The sequence below is a fragment of the Marmota flaviventris genome, chromosome 5 (genome assembly GCF_047511675.1).
Source record: "Marmota flaviventris isolate mMarFla1 chromosome 5, mMarFla1.hap1, whole genome shotgun sequence".
NCBI classification, from domain to species: Eukaryota; Metazoa; Chordata; class Mammalia; order Rodentia; family Sciuridae; genus Marmota; species Marmota flaviventris.
Genome location: NC_092502.1, coordinates 43233994 through 43246375, shown reverse-complemented (window position 1 = coordinate 43246375; position 12382 = coordinate 43233994). Strand labels below are relative to the sequence as shown.

General features: G+C 41.2%; 1 protein-coding gene across 2 annotated transcripts in view; it reads left to right on the top strand.

The window, feature by feature from the left end:
- The window catches only part of Mcc (MCC regulator of WNT signaling pathway), a 264056-nt gene that overhangs the window by 139369 nt on the left and 112305 nt on the right, over positions 1 to 12382 (top strand). For both annotated transcript variants that reach the window (XM_027941081.2, XM_071612192.1), the window contains exon 2: positions 3820 to 3933. In XM_027941081.2, the coding sequence (XP_027796882.1) occupies positions 3820 to 3933 (114 nt within the window). The remainder of the gene's footprint in view (positions 1 to 3819; positions 3934 to 12382) is intronic.

The window sequence follows — 12382 nt, the reverse complement described above, 5'->3', positions numbered from 1 at the left end:
TTAATCATATATTATGGTTCTTATGGCTGAAGCTGTGTCTCAAATTAGAGGCCATTTCAGAATCCAAAAGTCATCCCCAAACGGGCATAAATGTGTGGTCCTATTTGCAGCCATTGAACAATTGGTTGTTTTGGTAAATTTATATTTCCAGGATTAAACCCACTTTCAGTTATTCTTCTTTAAGAGTTAGAGTCTCACTATGTTGCCTAGGCTGGTCTGGAACCCCTGGGCTCAGGCGATCCTCCTGCCTTGGCCTCCCTAGTAGCTTAGGCACACACCACTGCATCCACCTCATCAATGCTTTAAGAAACCGCCCCAAAAGTCCTTTCTACTTCTCTCAGTTCCTTGTAAGGTAACTCACAAACTCTCCAGCTTTTGAAGATGTGGAGACACCACCAGCTCTGCCAGAATAAGGGGGATTCAAACCCCAAATAAGGGAGGTCAGACAGGCTTTTGTGTAGTGAGTTAGTGACAAGGAAAGCTGCTGAACTCCAATCCACAGGGATCCATGCCCAGCACTCAGTCTCCTGCTGGGTCCTCAGCAGCTGAGGGAGCAGCTGGCAGCAAGGGTGCTGATGGCTGGTTGGCAGCTCCTCCCCCACTGTGCCTCTGCTCCGTAGTTGTGGCCTCTGCTGAGTATCTGTCAGTTAACAATAAGGAACTCATTTTGTCCTAGCTAATTTTTTTAAGTGTTACCTTCTATCATAAGGGCTTGTGAACAGAAAGAGAGAGAGAAAAAAACAAAAAACAAACAGTAGAGCTAAGAAGAAAAGTCACCCTTTGCAATTTTTATGGTGCAGCCTACATAAAATAGTCACTTAACTCTTGTTTTGCTTTTTTAATAGAAAATTTTTTTCTTTAAACAAAATTTACCCATCTAAAAGTCTAAAACCACTCAGAGCCTACCTCTAAGATGTTAGAATGCCTTTTCCTATTTTTTTTTTTGTGTGTTACATTTTTATTTCTTCTATAATTGAAGAAAAAATTTTAAGTAAGGCTTTTGTTCATGTAAAAAAACTGAAAATTACTTTCACATATGACACTGTATAGTGATCAGAGGGTGCCGTGGTCTTTTGTGGGGGTAAGCTCTCCGTGGGCAGAGGGGTTCACAGTGGGATGCTGTCATGGGGGAGAGCACTGGGCCAGGAGCTGAGAATGCCATCTGGCTGACCAGGTCACCAAGAAGACACCGTCTTTGGGCACTCTAGGCAAGTGTCCTAACTTCTCTGATGGAACATGGCTTCCCATAAAAGACCAGTTTTCTTAGCCTTCTTCAATTATAGATTCCTTAAGAGTCTCAAGCCAGGCACCATGTTGTATACCTGTAATCCCAGCAGATGTATGAGTGAGCTAGTCTGAGTTCTAGACTCTTACCTGCACTTGTGGAAACAGGGGACACTGAGTACCAAGGGCCTTGTCCTCATGCTGGTGTCTGGGACCATGACATATGAAATAATATAGAACTTTGGGGTTACAAAACTGATGTTTAGCTCAGATGTTTCTTAATTTGGAGATAGCTTCAGGGTGTGTCATCAACATAACTGGGCAAAAAAACATGTATGTAACCGAAATTCCTACTCTTCTTTATGAGAAGGGTCCTTTGCATTTATGATGATGTTTTCTTGCCTCCTCCTGGTACTGACGGTTGAGCCTCCAGCTCTTTTTTATTATTTTGAGACAGGGTCTCCCTAAGTTGCAGAATCTAGCCTCCCAAGCTGCTGGCATTACAGGTGTGTGCCATTGTGCCTGGCTTGAGATTCTTAAGGAATCTGTAATCTGAAGAAGGTTAAGAATAACTGGTCTATTTTTATGGGAAGGCATGCTCCATCAGAGAAGTGTGGAGACACCTTCATGGCAGTGTCCCACTGTGGACCCCTCTGCTGTAGCTGTGATGGAAATGACTATTCTGTGTGCCTCCCCAGGTGAGCCAGCTCCAGCCATCCACAGGGCAGCCACAGCTTTCTGCATCAGCTTGCCCCAGTCCTCCCTCATCCCTTTCACGCAGCCCTTTCCCCCAGAAGTAAGAGGAGATGAGGGGCAGGAAGCATGAGTGGGCCCCAAAGTCAGGATCCTTATTCCCTGGCCTGAATTTCTTACAGAATATTTAGCTCTCAGTATTTGATCCTTCTCGCCAAAGGGAGGTAGGGAATCTTCTCCCCACGCTTAATATAGTCATAATGTGTCCCAGTGTCCAGTGCTGAAGGAGAATCCTCAGAGGACAGTTCAGAGGCTGAGAGGACAGCCCAGCTATGGAAAGGAGTGAATTTCTGTCCCTCTTGGTGGGGGACTTGAAGCAGAACAGTCTTGGAAAGATTGTGCAATGAGAACGCTGAGGTGTTTATGTAAAGAAATCATCACACAAAACCTTATGTCTGAAAACCAAAGTGACCTTTTCTGAGCGGCCCTAGCCCTGCATGAGAAGGCAAATACTGCTGGATTGCCTGACATTTCCTTTTTTAAATTTCAAGCATTCCTGATTTCACATCAGCGATTGATCTGTTGGTTTGCAGCCCTGATGCAATTAAGTGAATTCATATTCACTGCTGTTGGAATTTAACAAAACAGCAGCTATGAAACCCGACCCCCACTCCCACCCACTCCACCAAAGTGACCCGGTGGAAGGGCAGGTTGCACAAAGAGTATTTTTCTAGACCTGAAATGAAAATAATCTTCCGAGTTGGATTGTGTACCACCGCACTGTGTCCCTCTTTAAAGATCACATTTATTTGCTCATTCCTTACTTTAAGTCTTTCTTGGCAGAAGCCTTTAAAGAGGGAGGGAGCATTCATTCTGATCCCACTGCTTACCAAAATAATACGCCATTCAGGAGGGAATTACTCTGTGCGTTCCCTGGATGAGGCAGCAAAGGCAGGTGAAAGCCCTGACTGAGAGGGCAGAGGTTTGCAGGTGTTGCTCTGGGATCACTGTGCTGAACGGGTCTTATAAACAGTACTGTCCCTGTGCCAGAAAGTCACCAAAGCCCCATGTGGGGCAGGACTGTGTGCAGCTGAAGCACAGTTTTCAGAATGTGAAGTTGATCAGGTTGAGATGGGAGTGCGTGGTGCCCTTTGCTAATCTGTCCGAGAACATTCTTCCTGGCTCCAGTTAATCTGAGAGGGTTGTCTGGGGAAGGATAGCTGCATGGGTTCTGAGTTTGTCTTTCATAGCATAATGGATCAGAAGTCTGGTTCTGCTCTTTGGAGAGGTTTGGCTAACACATAAGAAGCATCTATCTGGCTAATCCAGCCTGACCAGGGGGCAAGGAGGAAGAAGAAACTGGCAAGAAAATAAGTGGACCAACTCTTTTAAGAGGAGACTCCTAGAAAAGGGAGCTCTCACTTTCCTTCTTTAATTAGCCCCTGGCTGTTGTATTTGGAGCAGTTTGGGGGACTGAATTGCAAAAAAAAAAAAAAAAAAAATTGATTTGCCCAATTCAACTTTCACACTTTCCAAAAGTAAAGTTGATTTGGTTTTGCCTTTTCCTTACATTCATGCCAGTTCTTAATATCATCCTATCAGGAAAAAGTCCTTGGAATATAGAGGCTTGCTCTCTAGTCTGATTTTACCATCTAAAATTAGGTCCTACTGCCCATACATGATTTTTCCCTGGCACCTCTAGGTTGGCCATATAACCCAGCTTGCCTGTGACATCTGATTTATGTCCATTGTCCCATGAGATTAATACACATTTGTTCTCAAAAGTGTCCACTTTTGGATGATGCATTTTTTTACTTGGTTACACTAATTACAGGGAATGAAGGGAAGGAAATGAGTTTCTGTGGCAAAGACTGACCCCGTTCTTTCTTTCTGTCACCACAGCTCCATTTGGCAGCCCTGGCATCACTCAAGGGAGATATAGTGGAGCTTAATAAACGTCTGCAGCAAACGGAGCGGGAACGGGATCTTCTAGAAAAGAAATTGGCCAAGGCACAGGTAAGGGATCTGGAACGTGGTGGTTGTTGTGTGTGTTAACTTTTTTTGTTTAAAAATAAAACGTACAGAAATTTCCACAAAACCAAATTTGACTTAATAAGCAAATATTCTGTCTGTTTGGGTTGTAATAACAGACACCATAGATGGAATGGCTTAAATAACAAGCATGTATTTCCCACAGTTCTGGAGACCAGGAAGTCAGGGTGCCTGCCAGTTTGGTTCTTGGTTTCTCTTCCTGGTTTGCAGACTCATATTTCTCACTGGGTCATGTGGAGGGGCAGTCTCTCCTGTGTCCTCTTCAGATGGCCATTAATCCCAGTCATGGGGGCTCCACCCTCATCTAACAAATGCCCCACCTCCTAACACCATCATATTGAAGGATCAGACTTCACCATATGAGTTTGAAGGTGGGCACACTAACATTACTTAACATGCACTACTGCCTAAATCAAGAAACAGAATCTTCTTGTTTCCCTAAGAGCCTCCTGTGTCCCATCTCAATCTCCACACTTTTCTTCCCACAAAGGAAACCACCAGGATGACATTCAGAATAACGTTTCTTGCTTCTTTACAATTTCACTCAAGTTAGCATCCCTAGACCTGTAAATTTGCATCCCTATTCTAATCTTGCCCATTTAAAAAAAAAATAGATGTTTCCTTTAAATCTTTTCCTCTATGGGTTTTTCCTCCATTCTTTATTTGCATTTTCATTTATTTGTTAAGCCTGGCTGTTATACCTGTAGACTTTCCTACAGTCCAGATGTTGCTGGCTGTACACTCTTGGTGCAGTTCAACATGTTCCTCTGTATTTCCTGATAATTGACAGCTGAATCCTGAGGCATAATCAGATTCATGTCCAATTCCTCTGGCAAAACTGTAGAAAGTATGTTTTTCACCAGCAGGCACATAATGCCTGGTTGTTATCGTTATGTGATGTCAGCAGCTGTTGCTACTTAATGCCTAGGTTTATTACTTCATTAGGACTTGCAGAATCATGATACTTAAGCTCTACCATTTCTCTGTTTTTAATGGGAATACTTTTATACAGAAATTTCCTGTCTTTTATTTGTTGAAACATAGTCTAGTTCCTAGAAGAAAAACAAAATAAAAGCATGAATCTTCCTGTTTAACAAGATAAGGGATCGATTCCCTGTGATCCTATGAATGTGCCCATTTATTATTATGATATATTTCAATTTTAATCCATTATAATTATTTTCTTTGTAAAATGGCTCAAACTATATTATCTTTAGCTAGTAAGAGTCTCTTTAAGCTGGTTCCTGAGTTGTATAGCATAAACTAGTTATTTCAGGCTCCTAGACTACATTTCTTGCCCCGAACCTAGAATTAATTATTCTCCAAGTAACCATAACTTTTCTCAGCAGGAAATGATATTTCAAGACCATTGTCTGGGTACTAAGAATACTTATTTCTTGTAGGTTCTTCATTATATTTGGACTTCTTTAATAGATGAGCCAGGAAATTATTTATTAATTTATGTACATATGTACCTGCAGAATTTAAGGTATACATAAAATTTGAGATAAAATGCCTTAGGAATTCATGCTAATATTTCCAATGGGTATCTTTATTCAATTTCTTTCTTTTTTTGTACTAGGGATTGAACCCAGGGGCATTTTACCACTGAACCATATCCCTAGCCCTTTTTATTTTGAGACAGGTTCTTACTAAGTTGCTGAGACTGGCCTTGAACTTGTAATCTTCCTGTCTCAGCCTCGGGAGTTGCTGGGATTATAGGTGTGTGCCACTATGCCTGGCTCAATTTCTGTATTTTATCTTAATCTCTTTTCTTTCACACTAAAAGTCCTGGCTCTTAAGGTTACAAGGGATAGTAGAATTATGATATTTCTCATAATCACTCATTTGCTGTATCCACGTTCAGTATAGTCTCAGGGTAATAGTGTCAATACCACCATAACCACTGTAGTTACTGAGATGAGTTTAAATTTTTTGTCGTCATTCTCCTCATTCTCAGTTCCTTTGCAGTTGAACTGTAGCCACGCTATCTGACCATATGGCCACCACATTTTGTATTCTTTCCCTTTTAGTTCTCGTTCAGTCTTCTACAAGTAACCACGTTTAATGTTCACCAAGATTCTTATAATGGCAGTGTTTTCTCCATTTTTAATAGATTAATGAATTTATTTTGCCTGAAGCTTATTTTCTAATAGATTCTTCCAAGTGGACCTGTGGGGATAATTTCCCCAGAATTCTTGCATGTTAATAAGAATGTATCTGTTTCTCTTCATACTTGAAAGGTACTTTGGGCTGGGGTGTATTTCAGGGCAGAGTGCTTCCCTATTATACAGGGGGCCCTGGGTTCATCCAGCACCATGTAAGAGAAAAAGAAAGACACTGCTAAAGGCTAAATGCTTGGCTCATCTTTTCTTTCTATGAATATGTTGGTTTATTTTCTTCTGGCAGAGAGTGCTGCTGTCAAAGCATGATGAGAATCTAACTTTCTTTGCCTTTTAAGTTACTTGCTTACTGTGGCTATCCAAAGGATCCCTCCCTTCCTACATTTCTTTCTTCCTTTCTTTGAGTGCATCAATAATTCTGGCTTGATATTTTCAGGTTTGCTATGTATTCTTCTGATTATATTTTTAAAAAAATTTTTTTTAGTTGTTGTTAGAACTCTATTTATATGTGGTGTTGAGAATTGAACCCAGTACCTCAATATATGCTAGGCAAGCGCTCCACCACCGAGGTCCAACCCCAGCCCCCTGATTATATTTTTTAGTCATCTTTTTCTATTTCAGGGAAGTTTTTAAAAAATTATATTGCTGGGCTGGCCTGTAGCTCAGTGGTAGAATGCTTGCCTAGCATATGTGAGGCCCTGGGAAAAGCTCACACATTAATATTTTTAGTTTTATTCTCTTTCTTTGATTTTTAGGGTCTCCTATTATTCATATGTTAGATCGTGTTCGTCTTTAACATATGGCATGATCTCAAATCCTTTATATCTCTTCCTTTTTTGAATTTAATTTTTGCCCTGCATTCCATTTCTTCTTTCTCTTGAGGCGTTCTGTTTTCTGTTCCTCTTTGGTTTCTTCTAGTTTAGTTCTCACTTTTGACATGTATTTTTATCTTATTTCTGATTATTTTCTGGGTTCTGGTACCTAAGTTCTGAATTTTTCAAATTCCAAATTCTGTTCTTTCCTTAAAGTCGTAGTTCACTTTAAAATAGCAGGTGAGGGCTGGGGATGTGACTCAGTGGGAGAGCACTTGCCTGGCCTGCCTGAGGCCCTAGGTTCCATCCCCAGCACTGCAAAAAGAAAAAGAAAGTAGCCCATTGTTTGAGAGGCTTTTCCTTTATTCCACGGCGTGGCATAATTTCATGGTTAGTAGGGATGTTATTCTGCTCTCTTTTTAGTTTTCTTATTACACTGTATAGGTTTTGACTTCTTTGTTTTTAATTTTTATGTGAAAAATAGTTCCCTGAGACTTTCAGAAGGCCGAGTGAAGAAGGGCCTCTAAGGCCATGGGCTTTCCTCTGGTGAGAACTGGGGCAGCTGCCTTCTGACGCTGCCTGGCTCTTTCCTTTCACCTACTCTCATCAGGATCTTTTCTCTCCTGTGTTTCTGTGATCCGCATCCTGTGTTTGGTTTGACTCCCACCATTTCCTGGCAGGGAGCTCTGGGACTGGTCTTGAGAGCTCAGTAGGATGGGACTCTTCAGACCTTTGGGGGGCGCCTTGCACCTACACTCTCTTGGGAGGAGTAACTCGTCCTAGTTTCAGCTGCTGCTCTCGGATTGGCCTCCTCGCTTTCCTGTGAATGCCGTTGGGTTATTTGGGGTTTTCCACTCTCACATCCACCAGCCTCTTTGCTTCCTCTGATTCTGCCCACAGATGCCACTCAGATCTACGAATGGTGTTGATCCTTACCTGCTTGGAATTTTTTGTTCTAGGAGACACCCTGGAACTCCTTACACCTGAGCTACATCCTTAGTCCTTTTTAATTTTTTAGTTATGAAACGGGGTCTCACTAATTTTCTAGGGCCTCCTCACTAAGTTGCTGAAACTGGCCTTAAATGTGTCAATCCTCCTGTCTCAGCCTCATAAATTGCTGGGATTTCAGGTATGTGTTACCATGCACAGTCAGTCTTGGATCTTAAAGGGTAACCAGGAAGGTATTAGGTATTAGGATGTAAGCCTGCGAGGAGAAAGCCACTTAAGCAGCGGATGGTGAGAGGATAATAGAAAACTTGGTTCTGCCCAAGATTGACTCAGCTCCCTTTCGACTTACTTATGATTAAGCCATACTTGCATAATAGCTCTTGGTGACTGGTTTTACCCCTGATGAAAACGGTCACCTCATAGTGCCACCGACTCCCATTTACATTCCTGCATTGACTAGACTTAAAAATTACTCTCTGCTTCTTTCACTGGAGATGTCTTCCCAGTTCTAAAACTCGGACCCAGGAAAGAGGACATGTGAAAATGTCAAGCTTGCCATCTCCTGCTTCTTATAAAGATGAATTTATTCCAGAACAACATAAATACAGGGAAATGATGGTTCTTTGCTTTCTGTGTCATATATCTTGCTTGGTAAGTGATTCATGTTTGAGGCTTTACCAGATTGTAGAAGAGCAAATTCATGTGAAAATTTATGTTCTGTGGGTATACTAAGTCTTACCAGTTCTCCAAATATTATAGTGCTCTGATTAAAATGTAAATGGTGGTTATATTCATCAGGCATTATCAAGAGAGCTTCAACATCTGTTGAATAGTTATTAATGGTGACTGGAGCTAGTTGAATAAAAGAAGGTTCATTATGTATGGTCACGGGATCAATCTGTAAGTGGATTTTTGAGAATACTGAGTGATAGGAAAGGAAGTGCTGAGTAAAGGAATCCGGTATCAGTAGGATAAGGAAGACAAAATACCTCTGCATTGATTTTCTGTTGTTGTGTAACAAATTCACAAATGCAAACTTCATGGCTACAAGCAACGCCCGACTCCCCTCCCAGACTGAACAGGTGCACAGCTCCCACATGCATTCACACCAATATTCCACAACCAGGTGGAGACTGGCATTGTGAGAAACCAGTGAAGATTATACATCATCCTGGCTTGATTCTTTCGGTATATTTGCCATTTATTTGGTACCAACAATTATTTTTAATTAACTAACTTTACTGCATTTTTAAAGTACAACAGAAGGAGATACATCAAACAAGCTTATGGGCCCATATGAAATCAGTCAGTAGTAATATGGAAATAATAATAATAATTATTATTATTATTATATTATTATTATCATTATTTTGTACCAGGGATTGAACTCAGGGGCATTTAACCACTCAGTCACATCCCAGCCCTCTTTTGTATTTTATTTAAAGACAGAGTCTCAGTTGCTTAGAGCCTCCCTAAGTTGCTGAGGCTGGCTTTGAACTGGCTGTGATCCTCCTGCCTCGGCCTCCCAAACTACTGGGTTTCCAAGTGTGAGCCACCACACCAGCCAATATCTATTTCTAAGCCCTCTGTCCTTGGAAAGCAGGTCTCCTGGAATTTTCTACCTCTTGGCTCCCAGAAAGAGAACATACTGTTTTCATGAAATTAAATGGAGCTAGTGTTTCTCTTATCAGTGTATAGCTTTCTGAGATAAAAATATAGTTTTCAGGGCTGGGAATGTGGCTCAAGCGGTAACACGCTCACCTGGCATGTGGAGGCCCTGGGTTGGATCCTCAGAACCACGTAAAAATAAAATAAAGATGTTGTGTCCACCAAAAACTAAAAAATAAATATTAAAAAAATCTCTCTCTCTCTCAAAAAAAAAAAAATATATATATATATGTATATATATAGTTTGCAATGTATTTTATTTGTTAGGGTTCTCCCCCGTCTTTTCTTACTCTCTTTGGTAAAGTGCTGTCTAGCTGTTCTGCTTCTCAGTGTTATCTGTATTTCTCTTTGTTCAGCTTGCTTAATTTTCCTCGTCTTCCTCATAGAGGAACCTGAGCGAAAATTTTAAAAGAGGATGAAAAAACCTTGAGTTCTGTTAGTTGTGACCAATCCACTGTGACCCTGAGAAAGAAGCAGCACGCACATCATAGCATGTTTCAAAAGGACGTGGCGCTGGCCCCTTTCTCAGCATGGTTGAGAGGGTTAACACATTAATGATGGCATTGCATTTTTCAAGAATCCAGTTCATAATGCTCTTGGCTTTGACAGCTGAGACTAACGCGATGATTAAAGATCAGTGGCCTCCGTGGAGTAAGTGAAAACCCAGTGAAGAACATTAACAAAACCATCAAGCTTCTCGGCACCACCACATTGCCCAGGGTTTTTCCAACAAGTGCTCATGTTCTCAGTCCAGTCTGTCTTGAGGCTGACTCATGGCTTTATCCCTGGATTGCACCACTAGCAGAGATGAGCCTAAAGGGTGTTATTCTCAACTATTGAAATGAGGGTGTTGCTTGTTTTTATTAAACATCTTTGCATATAGGCAATTTCGCCAGTTTTTGTGGTTAACACAAGTATTTATAGGGATTTTAAATTTGCTTCCTCAACATGCTAGGAGAGCTAAGATCTTAAGAAGCTCAGAGTGTGTTTTAAATACCAGAAGAAATGCAGGAAAAGCAAAATTTCATCATATCTAATCTCAATCTTTTTTTCCTTTTAAACTGAAAGCCTATAGTTGCAGGAAAAAAAAAAAATCTAGACTTTCAATGGTATTGACCTCCAGAAGTTCATGGCAGACAAGATGCTGCAGTAGTCGGCTTTCTGGCTTTCCTGCCCTGGATGTGGTACCAATCCAAAATTCAGTTTAGGCCAGGAGGTGGGAAAACCCTGGATGCAATTACCTATAATTATGGAAAAAATCAGTAGCATGGTGTTTGAGATTATTTCCCATTTTGTTCAGCTGAAATTGTGTGGGGCGTTTCTGTTCAGTAGAGAGAAGAAAATAAGACCTAACTTGAAAGTTGTGCTAGAAGAAGCTGCCTTCAGTTGCTCCTGGAGGCTGCTAAGTAAGTTGTCATTGAATAATTGACTTTGACAGCTAAAGCTGGCCTTATGGAAGCTGGAGGGCACCTGGGAAGCTGGAGTTCCCCTGTTTCATACCCCCTCCAGTCTCCTTCCCTGTGTCTGTCCTCATGAGGACTTGAAAAGGGAGCTGGTTTTCCTAACCCTAACCCTAACCCTAACCCTAACCCTGGTACCATCAGGCATAATATTCCCGTTTCCTGGAGTTCACTGGAGGTATTTCCAGGCACAAGAGCAGGGTGCCACTGGAGAGCTTTAAGCAAATGATGAGGAGGAGATCAGCCCACAGGGAGCTGGGAGAGGAAGCAGCAGAGAGGAGAAGGTTGTGACTCAATCCCTTGGTGGCTTAAACAGGAATCAGGGAGTTTTTCAGAGGTTTCTGCTTGTTACCTGGGTTACAGTAAATAAATCAGTCACCATTAGTCTGTTTTCTTATCTACAAAATGGCTTTATTATTCAGGATATGCAGTGCTCACAAAACACCAATTTTCCAGTGGCTTAAAATACCAAAGGCTTATTTCTGGATTCTTACTAGGAGCTTATGGTAGCTGTCAGGCGACTTTGTGCTATAGTGTCCTCATCCAGGTTCCCAAGCTGATGGCCTCTACTACCTGGAGTGTCACTAGTAGCTATAACCTGGCAAAGGGAGCATGGTAAATCCTGCAGGATCTCTTAATGGCTTCTCACACACACACACACACACAAATGGTCTATATTTACTCATATCACATTGGTCAAAATAAGTCAAATGAGTTTATTTAGTGTCAGGGGAGGGGAAGTGTAATTCTACCATGTGTGTGGATGGAGGCAGAGTCTTGGTGAAGGTCTTGCTGTCCTGCAGGGTGCTGATGCTTATCGATGTGCACCCCGTGCAGTGCCCCGGTGAAGCCCAACATACACAAGAAAATAACTGAAAGGCCCACATTTGCAAAAGTGTGTTGTTCATGGATTTATGAAAAAAAATAGATGAGTCTTTTATCAGTTGTTTTAAAAGCATCTAAACCCATTGAAATATATAGCTTAGAAATTGAGAGACACAACATTCCCAAACATGGGATACAGCAAAAAGCAACATTCAGAAGGAAGTTTATGGCAACTGCACTTAAATAAAGAAAAACCCCACAAAGACCTCAAGTAAACAATCCACCATTGCATCTCAAGAATTAGAGAAGCAAAAATAAACCACAATCAAAATTAGTAGGAGGAGAAAAATAAAGATCAGAGCAGAAATAAGTGAAATAGCAACTAAAAGACAATACAAAAGATGAGTGAACAAAGAGCTGGTTCTTTGAAAACATAAGCAAAATTGACGGATCCTTAGCTAGACTCAGATGAAGAGAAAAGACTCAAGGAAATAAAATCAGAAACAGCTGACACCTCAGAACTACGAAGGATCATTGGAGATGATTATGAACTACTATCTGCCAACAAATTTGAGAA